General features: G+C 34.8%; 1 protein-coding gene across 1 annotated transcript in view; it reads right to left on the bottom strand.

Moving 5' to 3' along the window:
• The window catches only part of LOC128243427 (importin-4-like), a 47183-nt gene that overhangs the window by 13888 nt on the left and 11288 nt on the right, over positions 1-22007 (bottom strand). The window contains exons 7-15 of the mRNA XM_052961209.1: positions 20155-20256; positions 19481-19564; positions 18811-18948; positions 18056-18109; positions 13292-13401; positions 12857-12965; positions 11130-11382; positions 10473-10592; positions 688-811 (exon numbers count right to left, since the gene is read on the bottom strand). Coding sequence (XP_052817169.1) covers positions 688-811; positions 10473-10592; positions 11130-11382; positions 12857-12965; positions 13292-13401; positions 18056-18109; positions 18811-18948; positions 19481-19564; positions 20155-20256 — 1094 coding nt within the window. The remainder of the gene's footprint in view (positions 1-687; positions 812-10472; positions 10593-11129; positions 11383-12856; positions 12966-13291; positions 13402-18055; positions 18110-18810; positions 18949-19480; positions 19565-20154; positions 20257-22007) is intronic.

Genomic DNA, 22007 nt, shown 5'->3' with positions numbered 1-22007 from the left:
TTATAGTAGTTGAGTCACTCAAGATGGATCCTTTTAATATTCATAATATGTCTTAGTTGTAAATATCTACTTTAATTAGACAATATTATAAGGGAATAAAGAAAATAATAAAATTCCAAGTTGATTTTTCATTTTGCGAGTTGCCTCAAAAAGCACTCGCAAAATTTTGCGAGTGCTCCTCAAAGTTAAATTCGAACCCTGGGTAAAGTTTTTATCTGTATGATCAAACCATGTGCTACTGAAGATTGTCTTAGTTTGTGAAGTTCATTCTTTGCGATTTTTTTGTTTTGGCCAATTTTACAAGGTCTTATATTTGCAATGCCATCTTAGACAAACCACAAATATAAAACCCTCATGAAATGAAATCAATCAACATTATTTTTTATTTAAAAATAAGAAGGTTAAAAGACATACAAGTAAATTGTAGCGAATGTGAATGTTTTGATAACTCAGACTGGATATTAACCAGGGGTGAGAATGAATAAATTGAAACACATGACCTTTACGCCTGGGCTCCAGCGGAACAAGTTAGACTCCTTGGCATGTCCAGTCTGTGCCTTGGTTTTGAAGCATGTTAAGAGACTGAGATCGCATTTAAAGGTATCTGTACCAGTAATAAAATTGTGAAAGTTCAAACAACTGGCTAACAGAATTATTTTCTTATAATTTGAACCTCCAAACACTTACATGCATCTCCTCTGATCTGGGTCCTCCGCTGTATTGAGAAGATTGAGACCAAACTGGACACTTTCCCTGGTCAGTGGCTGGAACATCTCAGCCCCCACACACCGCGCCAACACCCCCAGGGTATCTGCAGATGCAATAAAAGTAGGTCTATGATAGAGGCAAAAAATGGGACACTTTCCCTGGTTAGTGGCTGAGGCATCCTGACCCCAACACACATTGCCAACACCCCATGGGTATCTGCAGACAGAAATAAAGGTAGGTCTATGTTGAAGCCAAAAAATGAACACTTTCCCTGGTTAGTGGCTGAGGCATCTTGGCCCCAGCACTCCCACCAACACCCCCAGGGTATTTTTAGACATAAATTAAGGTAGGTCTATGTTGAAGCCAAAAATGGACACTTCCCCTGATAAGTGGCTGAGGCATCTTGACCCCAAAGTGGCTGAGGCATCTAAAGCTATCTGCAGACAGGAGTTAAGAGTATTTTATGTTAAAAAGAGCACTCCAAGCCGATGCAAATGTTTGACCATTTTTCTCAGCCAATCAGTGGGCATAACTCAACAGAGTTTTAAACCGTAGTTATGGGTTTTGCTACACAGTTTTGTACAGATTGCAGTAGAATATATAATTTTGACTCTTTGAGTGTATATCAACTGTTGATGCCAGACAGATGCTACATATGTATTAAGTCTTGCTAAGGTGAGCTAATAAGCGGCAATAATCCACTCCAATTACAAAACAAGTTTATATTACTTGTTAAGAAAAACAATTTGTCGTTGATAACATTGACTTTGGAATTGGTTGGTAATTTGTTCACAATATTAAGTGTTAAATTAACCAAACCATCTTAATCAAACATATGGACAGTGTTGACAATGGTTATTTGTTCTTCCCTTTAAAATCAAATAAGAGACAAACCTACATTTGTATCATCTAAGATCTAAATCATTTGGGTTGTATGGACAAAGACATATCTTTTGGCAACAATATTTTATGTCAAAGAAAATTGAGGCCAAGTCATTGGCACAAGCCACAGACATTGCACCAGGAATTTTTGCATTGAATATACCCAGATTTAGAATTTTTTATCACATAATGTTGTTAATTATATTTAACAAGGTGCTTACATTGAATCATAATATTTATTTCAAATGCTGTTTGACAAAATCCTACAATAATTGAATTCCCTGCTTTTAAAATGATAGTATTTATACCAATAGTTGTAATTTTCTAGCAGTGAGAAAAGACCAATTAATTACGTCCCATCAGATGCTATTTCTTATTTATGTCCATAGGACAAAAGTTGTATAAGACTGCTTGACTGAAGAAACACAATACTGTCCAGTCTAAGGCCAGAGAAAGAATATTTTTAGATTCTCATCTCCCTCATTTTTCTGAGTTTTTCTCTCTCAGAACTTTGAGATAGTGACCTATACCCTTATATTTGGGGATCTTTGCATTGCTTTTCACAAAATAATGATTTAAAAATAAATAAATTATGTGGCAAATACAAATACACTCTTATCAATAATTTGTTTCTGGTTGTTTATAATTTAAACAGCAATAAACTATAATATAGAATTTCTATACCTGAAATAGATAAAATACAATTTTGAATATTTTTTATAATTTTTGAGTATTAGAGAAACATTCTAAAAGTTGTTTCAGTCAGCTATAAAATTAGTAATAGTTACTGCAGCCATTATCATATTGACATTATTCAGAAGTGTGTCATATAATTTCAATAATGAGGGAAGTAGGTGTAGTAACTTTTTTTGTACCATATTGTCATGGACAGCATTCAATAACAATAATTATTGTGCATTTAAGTGAATAGTCTTCAAGTTGTGATTTATTCGCACGCTACCTATTGCATGTTTAAGATCCCCCTACTTGTTACTGTTCCAATATAATGGGTATAATTGTAAAGATGAAAACTAAGAAAAACAATCATCAATATGAAACAAGAAATTAAACTTGCCCAAATTGACCCATTTTTTCTTTAACCTGGATGAAAATCTATTACTTTTTTCTCTGGACTAAGGTGTAAACAATGCTTTAAAACAGCACAGTATGGGTCAGACTGCACTTTATTAGGGAGAAATTGTAACAAGGAATAATCCCGCTGCTTTAGCAGATTACCACAACACTTATCCTTACAAGTTTGGTGACAGGTCTAATACCACTATGAATTACTGCTGGCCCAATTTGTTCCAATTTGTTATAATTCTAAATCTTAGCTGAGATTACTATACGAAATGCGTAGAAAAATTTGGCTGGTCTTATAAGCTGTTTGTAAAATATATCTTAATGATCTACAAAATAAACTGTTATCCACACATGGCAAAAACATGTGCAAAAATGTGGAATTTATTATCTTTTAAGCAAATACATGTAACATCAAATTAACAATTATCATTCAAGATTGGATTTTTATAAGACCATTTTTACAATGTGTTTGAAATGAATACAATATGGATATAATTGAAGAAGACTGATGGATGTGAAAAGATGCTGGTTGGCTGAGCAATAACAATTGAGATAAGCATTTTATTAACATATACCATAAACTTTTGAGATACAAATAACATCAATGGCTTACAACTCATCCACGCTCCGGCCTTTCTGAAGACTGCTGAAACTACCCGTGACGATACTAACTTCAATTGACTTGACGATTCACATATTTTGAACTTGTAATAAGATGTTTATGAAGGAGTTTTACTTAAATATTTCTTTTTATGAAGGAGTTTCAGTGAAATAATAACCTTTTTCGTTTATTACTTGCGAAAAATCACGGGAAAATTAAGGGAATGAAAATGCCTTTGAAACAATCACAGAAAAAACATTATCTAATACAGAATATTTTTTTCTGATTGAATTCACTTTGCTAATTATAACATAAATAATTATAACAAGGCTATTTGGGATGATCAGTAATGATGATACTGATAGTGCATATTATTTAATGGAAATAAAATTCTAATCCAATGAATAAATGACATTACTGTAATGACAATATTTCTCAATAATGAAGCAACATCATTATCAAAGAAATAACATTAACAATAAATTAATAACAAACTGCTACCAGGGACAATTTGAACTGGAGTATAAAAAAGCTCAAACCTGAATATCCATTCTGTCTCAAAATGCACTGGATAAATGTGGCAATATCAACCAGAGGTTAAAAGAATTATGAAGTATAATAAAAAAAAATATATAAAGTTTTGAACTGTCTCAAAACAGCAATGGATGCTTTGCCGACAGACAAAACACCAAGAAACATGACCTTGGAGGAACTAAATAAGGAGGAGACCATGTACTACATGGGTGGAACCATTCTTGTGTGCTCCCTTGCCGTTATTGGCCTCGTGGGAAATTTGCACGTGCTCTTTGTGTACATTTGGCGCATGAAGCAATCAAATCACCGGATTTTTATAATCTGCCTCGGAGTGCTCGATCTTATCACATGCCTTATAGGCATGCCCTTTATTGTGACAAACTTTCTCAAGCCGTTTACCTTCTTCGACACCACCATGTGCAAGACACTGACATTTTATAATTTCTTCATCTGCCTTTCGTCAGCATGTGTGCTTATTGTGATAGCAGTGGATCGCTACAGGAAAATCTGTGTTCCATACGGAAAACAAATGTCTCAGAAGGTTGCTAAAGCAATGTGTCTGACCGCTATGATGCTGGCACTTCTCCTTTCATGGCCGGGATTTGTTATCTATGGAAGTACGCCGATAAAAACTAGGGACCCAGACATTACAGGCTATGAATGCAATATACTTGCAGATTTAAAAGACACATGGTACCCAATTATTTTCAATGGTGTTCTACTTTTTATCGCGTTCAGCAGTTTCATCGTTCTAGCGGTCTTGTACAGCATTATCGGGAGAGTGGTTTGGAATCACAGAACATTCCAATCTAATACTGACGATACCAAAACCGATGTGACCAATGTCAAAAGTATGGATAACACTGGTTACAAAAACCCCAACTTTCATTCTGGAAGCTCTGACTCAGTAACACATGAAGAGAACAGTAACCACAAAGAGACCGATATTGATAAGCATGAACAGGAGAAATCGGACGGGCAAAGTACCAATCCAACTGCGGTGGAAATGCGCCGAAGAGCGTCCAGCATCCCTAAAGTCACAACTAATAGAACCACACTGCAGCGCGCTCTCACCAAATTTGACAGGACGAAGCGGACCACTTTCATGCTGTTCCTGATAACTTTATTTTTCTTCTTCAGTTATGTTCCATACCTTGTTCTTAGACTCGTGTTCTACACCAATTCAGACTGGTATCCGAGTATGACATTTGCAGGGAAGGTTACATTCAACACTTTTCTCTGGTGTGTCTATGTTAACAACATGGCAAATCCAATCATCTATGGCTTCTGCGACCAGAGATTTAGGAATGAAGTCAGAATTGGATACAATTCCATCTTCTGTAGAAACTGATTGCAGAGAGTTGTTAACTTCATCTAACTAGAAGGCTAGAGAAATAATAAATGTTCAATTCTCTCACCCAGTCCAACTCTGGGACAGTGGATTTATTTGACAAATTGGCCTTGGTGAAAAGTGGTCAATTATCAGAAATATGGCACCGAAATGTTTACAGGAGTGAGAGTGGTCTAATGGTATAGGCAGTTTTCTCAATAAGAACTGGTTGGACTGGTTCAAATCTGGAAAAATAAATAAATTTTAAGTAGAATAAGTAGTAGCTATTTGGTTACTTTATTATTTTATACAGTTCAACCGAAACTTATTGAGAACCCTGTATAGGTGTATGCCTTTCACCCAAGAGATCCTGGGTATGATCGCCACAAGAGATACTTTCTCATGGCCTCTCAAAAATGGACACAGTACTGGTTTCTGCTCAGGAAACAGACTCGAGAGTGATTCTATAAGCTATCAGCTTTCGTCACAATCAACTAAAATAAATTAATATATACTAAAATGTTAACATTCCTCAGGTAGTTTTATTAGAAAAAAAGATTTTGGCCATTGTTTTTTAAATCTGGATGGTATTTAAAACATTATTTTGTGTGCCTATACCCCATTCACTCCTATTATTATGTACCCGTGTAAAAAAAACCTTTAATATCCACAATTGTGTTCCAAATTAAAATATATACTGTTAATATGTAATTATATATAACAATTATATCACAAAAATATTTATAAAGCACTGTATGTACTATGATATTATTTTTTACAATGTACCAAGTGAAATTTTAAAAGAACTTAATAAACCATTTTTTAAGAGTTATGGGCCTTGCTTGTACATGAGCTCTTCTCTCTGGATATATGTGTACAAAGTTCCAATGCACTATCTTGGTTAATGAAGGTTTAAAAAATGTATGCTGGTTGTGGGACTATGGCAGTAACTTTTTGTTTGCTGTCTATCAGCAAAACTGACCTCATGGCGATTTTGGAGATAGCATAATGGCTTTTCCAATACTGATGAAAATTTTGGGCTTTAACTATAGCGTTTAGATAAACTACTGATTAATTAACAGGCATATTGAAAAAGCTTTATTTGCAACCAATTTGTCAATTAATTTCATGTGTTTTTCTTAAATGCTTTTTCAAAATCAACACTGTAACGCTTTTAAAGTGATGTTTACTTAATTTTGAGATTTACAAATTTATCTGTAATTTATCTGGAAAGGAAATTCAAATACATTAGGGTTTTTTTTGTAAGAAACAGCAAGTCTTAGAAATGAGATGCCGACAAGTTAGATTTCGGACCAAAATTGGAAAGCAAATTCTTGTTGTTTAAGTTATTTTCAGTTTGTGTGAACATACACATTTCCATATCCGGAAACTGTTCAAATATCTTCACGCCCTGACAAATTACAGGCTTTTACTGTATTGGCAATGTACAGTACCAAACTGTTTGTGCTTTTTCGACTTTTCATCCAATCCATATATTCATCATACTTTCAAGCCCCAATTTCTTGAATAATCTTAAGATCCTGAAAACAGGCTATGCTTAGTATTTTTGTTTGGTATAATATACAGACAATGCAAATGTCCGTCGGACAGTCGGACATGTCCGGTATATTTCCATTTTGAACGACGAAACTTTTGTTTTGGTCGGTCACAATGTCCGGTGAAAAATTACAGTCAGCACCGTTTAATTTTCGGAAAATTTACTTTCAGTTTCTAGATAAATGTTCAGAGTTATATTTAACTATTATATCATGATTATTCAGCATGTTAATCCGTGTATCACTATTTGTAAACCCCATTTCGACATGTTTCCGTTAAAGCCGATAAAACGCGTAAGGTTTCAGCTCGTACTCTAATACTTTTATTTTAAGGAAATGTGTGGAAATTACAAAATTCCGTATTTTCAGCGAAATGGTTTCCGGCAATCGTGTTAATTTATATACCGAGCTGACTTTCTTTCCGCTCTGTTTAACATTGCCAATAACAAGAACTCTACTTTCGTTTTTGCATAAATGTTGTGCCTGAGTTTGACTTGTAGTACAGTTTGTTACATTTTATAACCGTACTGTATCTTTAATTTAACGATGAATTAAAAGAGTAAGATCTAGCTGTTCCATGGATAGACGAACCAGATATGAGGTTTTTTTTTGGAGGCAAGGGAAGAAAAAAATTATGACATAAGATCCGAATATTGATTTTTTTACATGATGTTAAACTTTTTTGTAATTTATTATAGTACTGTAAGACAAATCTAACCAAAAAGATCTTAACCTGTTATAATGGGGAATTACAAAACTTAATTAAAAAAGAGGCTTAAAATCAAGGTTTAGGCTGATGTAACTGAATACTGTTTGTAACATTGCGACAGGTAAAAATTTGGTGCGACAGGTAAACTTTCAGTGTTTACCTGTCGCAATGTCCTGTGAAGAAGAAAAAGTTTTTGCGTTGTCTGGTATAAATACTATAATTTTTTCATTTTAAAGAGTTTTGAGACTTTAAAATGAAAAACAATAACCACGTGTAAGGGTTAAGATATTTTAAGAAATTGGGACCAGTAGGGCATGGCCAGTTCTTAAAGGTTTTGTTAGAAGCATAAAGATGACATTAAGTAATATAGATGTTTGATCAACTGCAGTATGAGTGATATGTAAATCTAGAGCTCCTGGGGCCATAATTACAAACAGTCTCAAGTCTGAGTCTAGTCCCAGACACAAGGACTTTTATAAACTGGCAAAGTGTAACCTACATTCCATTCGTTTTGCAAAAATAAATGCAAAATAAAAAGTTAATCAAATTCTTCAAAATTCAACTAGAAGGAAAGTTACAATGAAATGAAGATTTGTAGCTTTGCCACTTCATTCTAAACTCAAGACTTAAAACTTGTTTGGTCTCATTACCGTGGTAAGACTTTTCAATGAATTGGGTTTAAACAACTCATTATTACATTTTACCCAGTGATTTGAAAGGCAATTCTGTAAAAAGATGATAACCTGTATATTTCATACAAATTAATTTATCTTATATTGTTCAATTCTAAACTTACACAAGTTTTCAACTGTAAAAGTTTTGTCATCAGTGAAATTTTTTGATAAACATCAATTAAGTGTTTCTGCTATTTAGTATAATTAAATTGAATTTGATTAGCTTGGGATAGCATTATGTTTTTCTTTTTGAAGCCATTTAGATCAATCAGCTTTTAAGACATTTGATTTCATGTATGACAGCATTTTATATAACATATCAAGTGTGAATACAATTTACATTAGCAGACCCCAAATTTTGTTTACGATTCAAACTTTGCTAAACAAAACATAAACGACTGGTGATGTAATGTTAAGTTGTACTTTAAAAAAAAGGGTCTTTCAACGCCTGCTTTAACTATGGTTTTTTCTTGCGTTTTTATACATTTACTTTATTTTGAATTGTCTTCTGTGATTTGAATGGCATATTTACACAAGAACACAGCAATGCGACAAAAACAGGTTTTCAATGATTGACAGAAAAACTGTGTTGTGAGGATTATATTTAAACTGATTTGTAGCGTTTTGTGTTTGTTAACCCCAGCCAATGAAAGGTCTCCATAAACTCTTGCCACATACCAAGTTTAATGACAATTAGACAACCATAACGGAAGATACTGAGTTTCAACCATTTTTCTATCTTTAGTAACAGTGTAACCAGGCAACCAAACCCAATCCCATGAAAGGTCTTTATTAACTCTTCCTATATACCAGGTTTATTCACAATATTTCAACCCTTACTCAAGTTATTTAATACTATAATGACGCTGCCCTCCCGCCAAAATAGCGATGAACGTCAACCTAATAACCAGGAGTCATATTTAGTTTAAATTGTCCCTTTTCCTTAATTTCAACAATTTCCTTTACTGTTTTATTTCACAGGTAGGAAGTGGCATGCTAAGTATATGTTCTGCAATAAAAGTATGGACACTTAAGTTTTTTAAAATGATAACTCCATTTTAAAGAATTAGTTTTTTGAAGAAATATATCAACTCCAAATTTTCAACAGGTTAAAATATGTTAAAAATGAAAATGCTTCTGCAATACTGACCCAGGTATCACTTTGTGAAAACCTACTTATATGCTGCTAATCTATACCTCTGTTTATCTGTCTTATTCAAAATGAAAAATAAATAAATATTTTCTTGTGGATTTTACTTATTTCATAGATGACCTATGCATATCTATCAGTACAATCTCGTAAGCCACATTTTAACGATTTGTCAATAACATACTACAATAGCTTTGATCTGATACCAACCTTAACTTTATTTCTATCAACCTGGTGGATGTAATTGTCTGTACTTAAACAATTCATCTATCTATGCTAAAATAAATGACAAGTTTAAATCCTTTTTCAATATGAATAATGAGTAAATAGATTGTTACATGTTTTGATACTGAAGGCAATATATACAATCCTTTTTGTCTTCAGCTGCCACAGGATAAAGAAACCAATTCTTTTTTGCAATGTATACTTAAAAGTATACAGAACATACTCTTTTTCTAACACTTTATTGTTCAAGTTTTGGTTAATTGCTAATGACATATGTAGTATATTCATTGACTTATCTATAACAGACATACAATTTCAATGGAGATATGCAGATAGAGGGAATGATGGGGCTCATCTTTTCTTTTCAGTGAAACCAGGGGCATGTCTCAATATTTATAGAAGCCAGAATTATGGGCCTTGCCGAACATGTGTGCATTGTCTAAGGCAACGTATGTACCAAGTTTCATTTCTATATCTTGAATGCTATTTGAGTTATGGCCAAGGTTCAAGATCAACATAGCCATCAATGCAACAACATCAACCCTATCATAATACCCTGGCTTTTTTTCTCTCACAAAAAAATCAGACAAGAAACAACATTCCCCATTTGTTAACTTTTTTTGTCTTGATCAGACAGAAGAAAAAGGAAAAAGGAAAACAAATGCTAACCCTTCTAGTTACAGAGCAAAATTCAGCAATAATTCAGCAGTCAAATAAGCACATGCCTGCAGGTAGCGCTACGCACTGGTCAAAAGTTTTTCACTCTGGCTTAAAATCTAGATTTTATAAAACAGGGCTTATTCATCCGAAAGTGTAATTTCAATGACTGATATTTAACGTAAGAGATTGAGGGTAATGGGCCTTGTACACATCTGCCTACTATCATTGGCAACATGAGTAATTTATTTCATATTTAATGGTCTTGAAAAACATAAGCAGCAGTGCTATCCTATTACTAGAACCATTTTTCTTTGAAAAACAGTTGAGCTAAAAATCTGATGTCAATATAAGCAATCTCACCAATGGTCTGTATCTGCAGTTTAAACATTTCCTCGTTGCCCTCAGTAACTACAAGGTACCCGCGAAACTGTTGGATGATCTCTTCGAAGTATGGGCAGATGAGCTTCTCCGCAGCACTCGCTGAAACGAACAGGTAAATAAGGCTCGAGTTTGAACTATGACAATGCCTATAGGGCTATGACAATACTCTTGACTATATCTATACAAGCTAATAATTTTCATACATAAGTGTTTCATGTGAATATCTTAACACATTAAAAGTCATTGACAGGGTTAGCAGTTTTGTTAAGGAATTTCACAGGGCCTGAAGGTTTGTTAAGCATTCGGCAATATCATAAAATGCTCAGAAAGCTTGGACAAGTATTGTTTTTAACACAGAACTTGATGCATGAATAATTTCATAAAGACCAACATGTAGCACTCCTAGCACTAATGGTCTACTCCTTTGGAACATAAGTATTGTTAAGTGATGATAAAAGAGAGAAATAAGCTGTTTAACATAGATTTTGATCCTTAAACTAGGAGCTACTTAAAATGTCCAACCTCTAGCACTGAATGATATCACCATTTTCAACACCATCATCAGATGCATTAAACGTTCAGATAGGAAGTTGTTTCAGAAATATTATGATCTTTTAAACTAGAAATTTTGCCAACCTGTTGCACCGATGGCACTAATTGCTAGCTCCTTGGGCCTCAGTGTTGTTGATGTTTTCAAAACCGTCATTAGATGTTCCATAAGTTTTGGCAGGTACGGCTCTATGTCTTTGCCGAGGTTCTGACAGAACATTTCCAGGGCGTAGTAGCTTCGTGTAAGGCCCCGTTGGTTCTTGTCTGCATCCTGGCTCACCTGTAGTAGGTATTGGAACAACAGCGGCAGAACCTCGCTCGCGTACTTGCTGATGTCTGGCTGGAAAAAAATTACAAACATTGTGTTGTTAGTTTATAACCTTATCCAAGGATTAAGCCAGACTTTGATGAAAGGAACACTTACCAAATACTGAAAACTATCGCAACTCATCTAGCAATGGTATTAAGTATTTGTGCAAGATTAATACTGCAGATATACATTTCTACACAAAGATTAATTCACTACAAAATAAGTTCTCAAGGGATTTACAGTCGACACTCGTTGGCTCGATATCTCATGGCTCGATATCCTTGTTGGCTCGAACCAAATTAAAAGGACCGAATTTTATTTACTCTTTGTTCATATAAATTTCGATCAGATGGCTTGATATCTTGAGGGTCGATATTTCTCCACGCTCGAAGTCGTTTTTGCGGTCCCAAACAAGAATTTCACACTTTGATTTGTTTGCTTGGGTCGATGTCATTTTCGCGGGTTCAGTTAAGAATCTCACACCTTGATTTATTTGATTGGCCTTTTTGAGCACAAGGCGCTAATCGATTAAAATTGCTTGACTGATATTATAATTATTATCAAATTTAAATGTTTTAACAGTTTGAATAAACATGCCATCACTTTAAAGTTCTGTCTCTAATTGTTACCCATCTCTAAATTACTATGCATTTTGATATAACTTTTAAGCTATGTTTGTGTTACCCAGTGTTTATAATTGCTTGTTTTCACATAAATGTATTTCTATTTCTAAGACTTAATGTAACAAATTATGAAAAAATAACATTCTGTAAGCAATCCCGCTTGGCTCGATATTCTCGAGGCTCGAAGTACTTTGGCCCGTCCCTAGAATATCGAGTTTCGACTGTATAAGAGTAAACCCTTAACTCTGAATTAACAATTCATGTAGAAATTAATGATGTTGAAACCAAACTCTTGTCAAAATTCCTTGAGACAGATCAAACCAGACTTTAATAATAAGGTTGTCTGAATGGAAGACAAACTTTCAGCAAGGAGATGCTAGCCGGGGTCGGTTGATATTATTATAAAAGGGGCATAACAAGGGCTGTCTTTTGACCAATTTTGGAGCCAATATAAAGCCCTATTCCAAAAGCCAAGGAATATACATTTCCCCCTAAATTTTGGTTAAATTTTCTCTCCATAGTCTCAAACAAAAAAATCTTTGAAAATGTGATTGCAGGTCAAATGGAAAGGAAAGACAACAATTTGCATTGAAATGTTTTTTGTTTTTGTTTCTGTCAACTTGCAAAATTACCTTTTGCCGCAAAACAACGCTTCATTCCCCTATCTCAGGGCCCTGGCCCCATTCTCCAAATGTGATGATAACTCAAATATCATTATTGCTAAACATATATGATTGTCTCTAGCAACAAAGTGTATAAAGATTCACATGAATAACCTTTTTCTACTTCAAGGTTGACGATTGTATATGAATACCCTGACAACAGGGCTATATAAAAGTACCATGACTGGCTCAAAAGAGTATTTAAGTCATGTCAAGTACCTGTAGATGCTCAGAGAACTGGCCCATAGCAAATAGTGCCCCATTACGGACCATCTGTTCAGGATCTCCAAGGCCTTTACAGACACACTGCAGTACAGCCTGAAGGTGCCTGGAAAAAGACACAATGAAACTTATAGTTAATAATTTAAATGAATTAGTGAAGACAGCTATACGCTAATATGAATCACACTAGTCAGTTTCTAGGGTAGAAACCTGTACTAATGTCTGATTTGAGAGGAGAAAGTGCTTGTGGTTTCAGACACGTTGAATTAGGATTGAGATCAACAACAATTTTTATTCCTTTACTTTCTGGGTCGGAGATTAATGTCTGATTTCCAACAGCCCAAAAAAGAGCTCTTTTTTCATAAAACCAGATGGCTTGTTCCAATATTAAGCATTGAAATAAGTGGAAGTGAAGTGAACACTTGTACTCACTTGTTGGTGATGAAGTCTGCACAGCCCTCTACGACCACCGCCAAAGCAATGTATGCTGCTTTCCGTCTCTCCGGCTTGCCATCTTGTAGGGCTGGCTCCACCATTGACATCTAGAAATACATTTACACAATAATGGTTTCCTCGATGATGGACAGCGAGTATATGTCCAGTGGAGACGATAGGTGATCATATTTTTTTTTTTTTTTATAGTTTTCAAATGTATTGCATCTATGAAAAGATTCTTCACACTAATTATTTTAGCTTGACTGAGAGGAAACAAGGGCATTGTTTCATCAGGACTCAGAACCAAATTCATACTTAGGAGAGATTTTCAACAGTGCAGTTCTACCATTAAAACAAGAGGCCCAAAAGGGCCTATGCTCTACTGGCATGGCTTTTGTGGTCATATCAATCCAGAGCATGTATGTATGGGTAAAAGGCAACCAACATATAGTTTATGTTTTGTGTTTGGGTTACCTGAAAACGTTCAACATCTGAGCCCAGAAAGTATTGTAAGCAGATTAGCTGCATGAACTATTTTAATATGTGCCAAGTAAAAGTCATCCGACAAAAAAAAAATGCTTTCAAAACTGTACTCATAGTAAAAATTTCTGTAGTTTTAAAAGTTAAAAAAAGTTGGTCAAAGTCAAGGGCATCCTAGGACAACATTGATCAATTTGAACAAACATTCACAATCAGTTGTGCTGAGATGGATGCACGAACACACAAAAAGATTTTCAAACCTTTCCAGATTTATGTTTACCAAACCTGTGAACCCTGGGTGTGGCCAGTAATGACACCAGGTGCATAACTTAAACATTCACAACCAATTTTGTTAAGATGAATGCGCAAACTACAGAACTTAAAGCTAAAAAATGGCCTTTGGGCTTTCAACAAGAACAAGGCAGAGTAATTCACATAATCAACTGCAGAAGCAAAAAGCAAATTGTCTCTCAAAATCCTAGTCTTGCAAATTGTCTCCCTTAACTCTAGACTTGAATTTACATGTACATGTAAACTTGGCTAAAAATAGAATTTGCTCATGCAGACCTGGTTAAAAATAGAAAGCATTTCTTTAAAACTTTCATGGCCCATAATCTAGGCATTCATGGGCGGATCTCGCAGGTTTTCGAAAGGAACCGAGCTCTAATGGATATCTAGATACTGTACAAGTTTCATCGAGATACAATCAACAAGAGGCACATCAGTGCCTGTGCTCCACTGGCCAAAAGGTTCAAGCAATGACCACCTAACAAACATTTTCGTCAAGTTTCATAGAAATACAATCATCAATTTTTGAGGAGAAGTTATTTAATTTTTTTTTTTACTTTAATAGCTCTGGCTGCCATGTTGTGCAGTGGACCGAAATGATTTGGGCAATTTGAGTAAAGGAGCACCAAACAAACATTTCTGTCAAGTTTTATCGAAAAAAGGTCATCGGTTTCGACGACAAGTCGTATAAAGTTTTTTTTTATTTTTTAGCTCTGGCAGCCATGGTGTGCAGTGGACTGGAACCATTTAACAAATTTTGGTTAATGACCACCCAAGGAACATTTCTGTCAAGTTTCATCAAAATCTGATCATCGGTTTCTGAGGAGAAGTGGTGTAAAGGTTTTTCCTATTTTTAGCTCTGGCTGCCATGTTGTGCAGCGGAACGGAACCATTTGGGCCATTTTGTCAAAGATTTTGTTGAGATGACCCTTGTTATTAAGTCTCATAAAGATTATGTCAAAATTGTGACGCAGGCAATTTGTGGACTGACGATTGACTAACATGTAATCTTGTCTTGTCATATGACAGGCGAGCTAAAAATTACAAACCATTGTTTTCCAAATGGAAATGGAGACGTTTATTATTGTTTTTTGCGACTTTTAATGGCGACACGTCTTTTAAATAACCCGTTACCGAGTCATTTTCACGTTTTCTTTTCGCAGCCATGCTTGTTTTTCCGCGGGAAATTATCTGGAAATCGACGAGACATTCCGAATAATCGCTGTCACTAAAAACCGACAAGAACCAACAACAACAGAAAAGAACCCTCAACCTGAAGTAATATAAGCATTTACTGTCTTTTTAGTTTTTAACTTAAGTGATATCGATTTTAATCACTAGTTACTGATTATCAAAATATATTTATACAAGCAGCATTCAACACGCATCCACTTAGTCCTGCATAAGACCATCTTTTTTTCACTTCTGATGTGATGTCGGGTCTTTTGCCACTCGCGACACGTTGTCGCTGTTTAAGATATAAGTTTTTCCTTTAAACTATAAATATCGACCCAAAATAATGCTTAAAAGTTAAACAATTAATAAACATTTAATCTGAATAGATTATGAAGCAAATATCTAACCTGAACAAGAACTGACGAGATAGAATCGACTTGGTGTTTCACTTACACTTTTCGGCCATTTAAGTTACTAAAAATAGCTGTTTCATAAACTTTCAGAATGTCACTTAAACGAAAATTAATGTTCAGTCTATATATACTTTCCTATGTATAAATGTAAGGTTTTTAAATTGATCTTTTTGTGAGAACTTTATGCTTATATGTTTACTCATAAATTATTATTGTTTAAAAATTATTTAAAGATGCTATACGTGAAAAATTAAGACATTATTTTTTTTTCTATTAAAGGGAGGTAATTCAGTAGTAAAATGTAATCAAAGCTATTAAAGCATGGCATTTCTTTTCTAACCATGTTGATATTATTACAGTCTATTCAAGCAAGATGCCTTTTGTTTTTACATAGTACCCATAGGTTCTGAAAAACAAGGAGCACTATTCCCAACAGAAGGATGTCACTCCCTATCACTGCATGAGCATCATAATAAAGAAATGTTTACTCAAACTGCAAGCTGCTCAATTGAAATAGGTATTTACCTCAAGCATACAGTTTTATAATGTGGCAAAATAGTCGGACTACTAGATTGTCATTCGGACTAGTAAAATATGCCATTATGCTAGTCCAACTGGCTAGTAGGTTAAAATGTTTTTCGTGAAGACTGCGGACGAGAAGTCCTTAAAGGTTTTTCTATTTTTAACTCTCGCAGCCATGTTGTGCAGCGGACCGGAACCATTTGGGCAATTTTGGTTAAAGGGCATCCCGATGAACATTTATGTAAAGTTTCATCAAAATCTGATAATCGGTTTCTGAGAAGATGTAGTTTAACGTTTTTTTCTATTCTTAGCTCTGGTGCCCATGTTGTGCAGCAGACCAGAACTGTTTGGGCTATTTTGGTTAAGGACTACCCAAGTAACATTTCTGTCAAGTTTCATTGCAATACGATCATCGGTTTCTGAGGAGAAGTCGTTTAAAGGTTTTTCTATTTTTACCTCTGGGGGCCATCTTGTGCAGTGGACCGAAACCATTGAAGCAAATTTGATAAAGGACCATCCAAGGAACATTTCTGTTAAGTTTCATCAAAATCTGATCATCGGTTTCTGAGAAGATGTTCTTTAAAGGTTTTTCTATTTTTTTGCCCTGGCAGCCATGTTGTGCAGCGGACCGGAACCATTTGAGCAATTTTGGTTAAGGACCACCCAAGGAACAATTCTGTCAAGTTTCATCAAAATCTGCCTATCCGTTTCAGAGGAGATGTCGTTTAAAGATTTTGCTATTTTTAGCTGTGGCGGCCATATTGTGCAATGGACCAGAACCATTTGAGCAATTTTAATAAAGGACCACCCAAGGAACATTACTGTCAAGTTTCATCAAAATCTGCCGAACCGTTTCAGTGGAGATGTCGTTTAAAGATTTTGCTATTTTTAGCTCTGGTGGCCATATTGTGCAATGGACCGGAACCATTTGAGCAATTTTGGTAAAGGACCACCAAAGGAACATTCCTGTGAAGTTTTGTCAAATCCGCTTATCAGTTTCAGAGGAGATGTCGTTTAAAGTAAAAGTTTATGCACGCACGCACGCACGAACTCACGACGGACAATCTGTGACGACATAAGCTCCATGGCCTTCGGCCAGTGGAGCTAAAAATGAAGACTGTATCGTGTTCACAAGCAATTGTTTACAGACGCACGAACGCACGGATGCACATACTACGTACACATTACCATCGCATAAGCTCTTCTGGCCTTTGGCCAGTAGAGCTAAAAACCTCCCGAAGTATGAAATTAACCTAGGATTTATGCTGCCACCCTGTAGTGGTCCTTCAAAGAGAATGTTCTCTTGGTTGGACTATTAAGTCAGAGGCAAACACCTTAACCACTTCACCTTTTTAATTGCAATGATTACCTGCTTATTGTGCTTATAAGGCACAATACTTCACAAAACTGTAAAGGTCACTTTGCCTGCATAATTATAACCCATTTTCATATTTTTGGAAATCTTTTCAGAATGGCAAATAGTTTTTAAAACAAAAATTGTAATATTTCATATTGATTATCTTGAATAATGTCTAAGTTATGGTCTTCACTCAAGTTTTTGCACAACAGTGGGCTGTAATCAATAGCAAAACAATACCTTGGAACAACAAACAATTTTGAAACTGCATATCTGACTAATGCGCAACACAGAGTTGTGCATAAAAAATCAACAGAAAAAGTAAATGATGTCAAACTTAAATTGGTTAAGACCACCCAATTACCTACTTTGTGAAACAAAATAGTTTATGAAATTCAAGTCTACTTGCATTTGTTTTTCCTGCGTTCTCATGTGACTGGTATATCTCTCAATTTAACAGTTATGAATATTTATATCAGAGTGGTTCGGCGTTACATCAATTGATGCTCAAAATAGACTACTTACAACAGGTGGTATGAACTTCTCTGGTGGTAAATGCATGGCCATTGTGTCCAACACCTGAAAAGGTAATATTTTAAGAAACACATGGAGAATTATTCAGAAGAGGTCAAAACATATTAGAATTATCTACATATAAATTTGTTTTTTTAAACATTTGAATGAAAAGTAACTGCTCTAAGAACACTACAGAATTACAGGTGAAATAAGGAAAACAAAAATTGTTTTATGATAATTTTTTGCAAAACCCCAAATGTTCCAGGGCCTTTTCTATGCATCATCGGGTTAGATATTCCTACCATGAATTCTGAATGGAACATTTTCATGTTCATTCCAAGTTCAAATATTTCAGAAATAATTTTTGTACATATAAAAGTGGAAATATTCAAAAGCATGCACTTATAAAAGGCTTGTGTTCTCAAAGAAGTATAAAATCATATAAAATGTTCCTAAGCCAACCCCCGTTGTACATTTGCCCCTGCAGCTAGCCTGAGGATTCTGTGTAATGGCAATCAATCTTTCAACTACTCATTTATAATTAACCCTGTACAGAGCTTCATTCATATATTCAAATGTCAAATAACTGAATATGGGATGATATTTCTTTAATCAATAATAATGGCACATGGTTGTATAATCCAATAGAAGACTTTAACCACCTATTGACAAACAACCTCTTGAAAAGCACCCAGACGGAGCAAAGCTTACATTCACCTCATGCTAATTGGATTAGGACCCTGGTCATGGTTTAATTGGATTACCTGTGAGGCTAGCTGCGAGGGTCGTTGACTCTCCACCTCCTCTTCATCCTCATCTTCATCATCTTCATCTGACGTCTCACACATCACCGGGAACATCACGTTCAGGATCGGCAATACCAGCTGGTTCTTCTGAATTTGCTGTAAAAAAAATATATTATTTCATTTATAAAGCATTGGTTCAATCACAGCAATATTAAATCTTCAAGCTATTTTCCAACACAAGAAATATTGTCACAAATGGGGACATGGTAACAAAACTTAAGCAGTTCAACATGTTTTTAATCTAAATTTTGACCGGAGGTTGATAATTCATTAACTTTTTTTTCTGCATTAGGGGAAGGAAGTCCAGCAGATTTTACATAATTTGCAATATGCTAACATACCAAAATAAAAATAACATCTACCTTGCTAAAAGCAATTTTAGCATTTCTGTAAATTAACCAGTAAATAAAAGTACAGATAAAATTTGCCAATTATGACTAACATTTTTAAGAAAATCACTTGAATTAACAAATATATTGAATAAACATTTTGATATCCAGTGCTTAACTATAGTTCTAAAGCAATAACAATATAAATACATTTAAGATGAAGAGAAACTCAACATTTTAAGATCAACTGCATGTGTAAGCCTTGATGTTTCTAGAACAAGATACTGTAGAAACCATACCTTCTTTCTCAGCCTGGTCAGGGAACATATAAAGGACATGGCTTTGATCCTTATGCTGTCATCTAACTCACTGTTACCTGCAATCTGTAAAACAGATAAAGCTTTTGAAATGTACCGAACTCATAAGCTGTACCAGGATTACTTAATATGCATTAAAAGCATAAAAATACAGTGTTTCTTACACATTTAGCAGTGGTCAAAATTAACACAAGCATGCAAGCCCGGCACTGGTAAATTGTCTTACGGGCTCCCTAAGTTCTGAATGTTAAATAGCAGGGCTTGTTAATTTTTTTATGCCAAGCAATAGTATAAGAATTTGGGCTGGTTCATCCAAAATTCTAATTTCAATGGCTGATTTAGAATGGTAATAAGAATTTTAAAATTCTATTGTATTTATATTATATTACTGAAGATACATAAATGTATAACAATTCTTTATGTATCATGCGCCTTCTCAGTAGCATCACAGTGGTTGAAATTAGCACAAGCCCGCAAGCCCTGCACTGGTAAAATGTCTTTCGGGCTTGCTCAAATTCTGAATTTTATATAGCAGGGCTTGTTAAAAAATTTGATGCCAAGCAATAGAATAAGCATTCAGGCTTGTACATCCAAAAGTCTAATTTCGATGACTGGCATCAAATTGATCTATAATTCTGTCATTTGTTGCAACTAACCTCTAGACAGAACATGACAGTGCTTTTGATGTGCGGAGTTATCATGACCACTTCACACTCTAACATTTCATCAAACACTTCAAACGCCTCACACGCTTTCTCCTGAAATGGAAAAAGAACAAGATCAACTGAAAATTGCATTCATACAAGAACATTACAAATAGTTACCAATACGGATTAATTTTGTCTCAGCCAATAAAGGGGCATATTTCAGCCACATTGATACTGCTTGCTACACACTTGTGTATTGTCAAAGAATACGTGTACCATGAATGTTAGCATCCAAGGCTATACAGACAATACCTTGACTCTATTTTTTCATTTATCATTCACAGTGCTTCATGCTACTTTAATTAGTAAAGTCCTTCACATCGCTTGTCAGCTATCAATTTCTAACTTGTGGTATAGTTATATAAGTTAATAAAGACAGTTTGCTCGACTACGTTACTGCTTTTGCTCAGAATTTTCTGCAATAAGAAATAAAACACCATTATTTGCATTCCATGCATAATTAAGTCACAGTGGCTTGATTTTTGGAAATAAAATGTTATTATTGCGAATAAGTCTGTTGCGGCCATGCTGGAAGTCATTGTTCATAATTCAGTCCACAATATACCAGCGGTTAATTAAGTTCCTTTACACACAGATATATTTAAATAACTGCTACCCAGTGCGCGCTGAATAAAATAGGGAATGTTAGGGTCCATCGGGTGACCAGGGCTCTCACTAGGCTGAAAAATTATGGAGAAGTGACTTCTCCCTCCAGTCAAATTAGGGAGAAGTGGGGAGACTTTGTGGAGAAGTGATACTTATCATGACACCTGATACAAATACTATGCCATACCACACATCTCAGATAATATTTACATTCAAATTGATGGCTTTTTACTTTATTTAAGGATTAAAATTCGACATGTTGCATTTTATTGGGGTATGGTATGCAATGGCGCAGTTCAAAATGTTGATGTTCACCCATTTGAACAGACCCATTGTCGAATTTTAATACTTATATTAACATTCATTTAAATCTACATTTCTGCTAAAATAAATTGATTATTCAAGAGCATTTTCTCTTTTCTTGTTCTTGTTGTTCTCAACGGTGTGTAAATTTGAACAGCTATCGTAACCTAATTTTATATGACAATGAATGCACAGATAAAATAGTTCCTTATTTATATGTTAATTTTCTATCTTTTCAAGGTCAAGAATATTATGAATACTTATTATTGCATACAATGTGTGTTTTCGGTACCTTATCGTGGTGTATTAAAACGCAAAATCCCAGGCATTATCGGTAGAAAACATGCATTATTCAGTAAATTCATGTGCCGTTAATGCCCGGTTTTTTGTTTTACATATGCGCTTTCATGGCCCGCATCATAACAATGAAGGCAGAGCGACCTGGTTGCTGACCGAAAGTTGGTCAACGATGCAAACTTTTGCACAAAAACATATTTTAGAATATATAATGTAGCTACATACAAATACCAAAACAGGAAATAAACCACAAAAGTCAAATAACTTACATACTTTCTGCTGAGTTGTCTTTTTCTGGCAAGCTGATGTGTTTACCAAATAGTTTGCAGTTGTTTTGACTATTAAAAGCACTAAAATATGTCTAAAACGACTAACTCCTCCGAACTTTTAGTTATTTCTGTTGATTTTATTCAGAACATATGACTTATATGGACATGATTCCATTATGTCGCATGCAATGAACAAAGAAATGACAAAAAAATGGCGTCGAAACAAAATGCAGCTGCCGAGTTATGTTGCGGCCCGAATCGAGCTTAATGTAAAACTTTTTCAATGACATCACTCATGACGTCATACAAGCACCCGTAATAGAGGTT

The sequence above is a fragment of the Mya arenaria genome, chromosome 8 (genome assembly GCF_026914265.1).
Source record: "Mya arenaria isolate MELC-2E11 chromosome 8, ASM2691426v1".
Taxonomy (NCBI): Eukaryota; Metazoa; Mollusca; class Bivalvia; order Myida; family Myidae; genus Mya; species Mya arenaria.
Note: the sequence above shows the minus strand (reverse complement) of the source record. Positions and strands in the feature narration are given on the sequence as shown.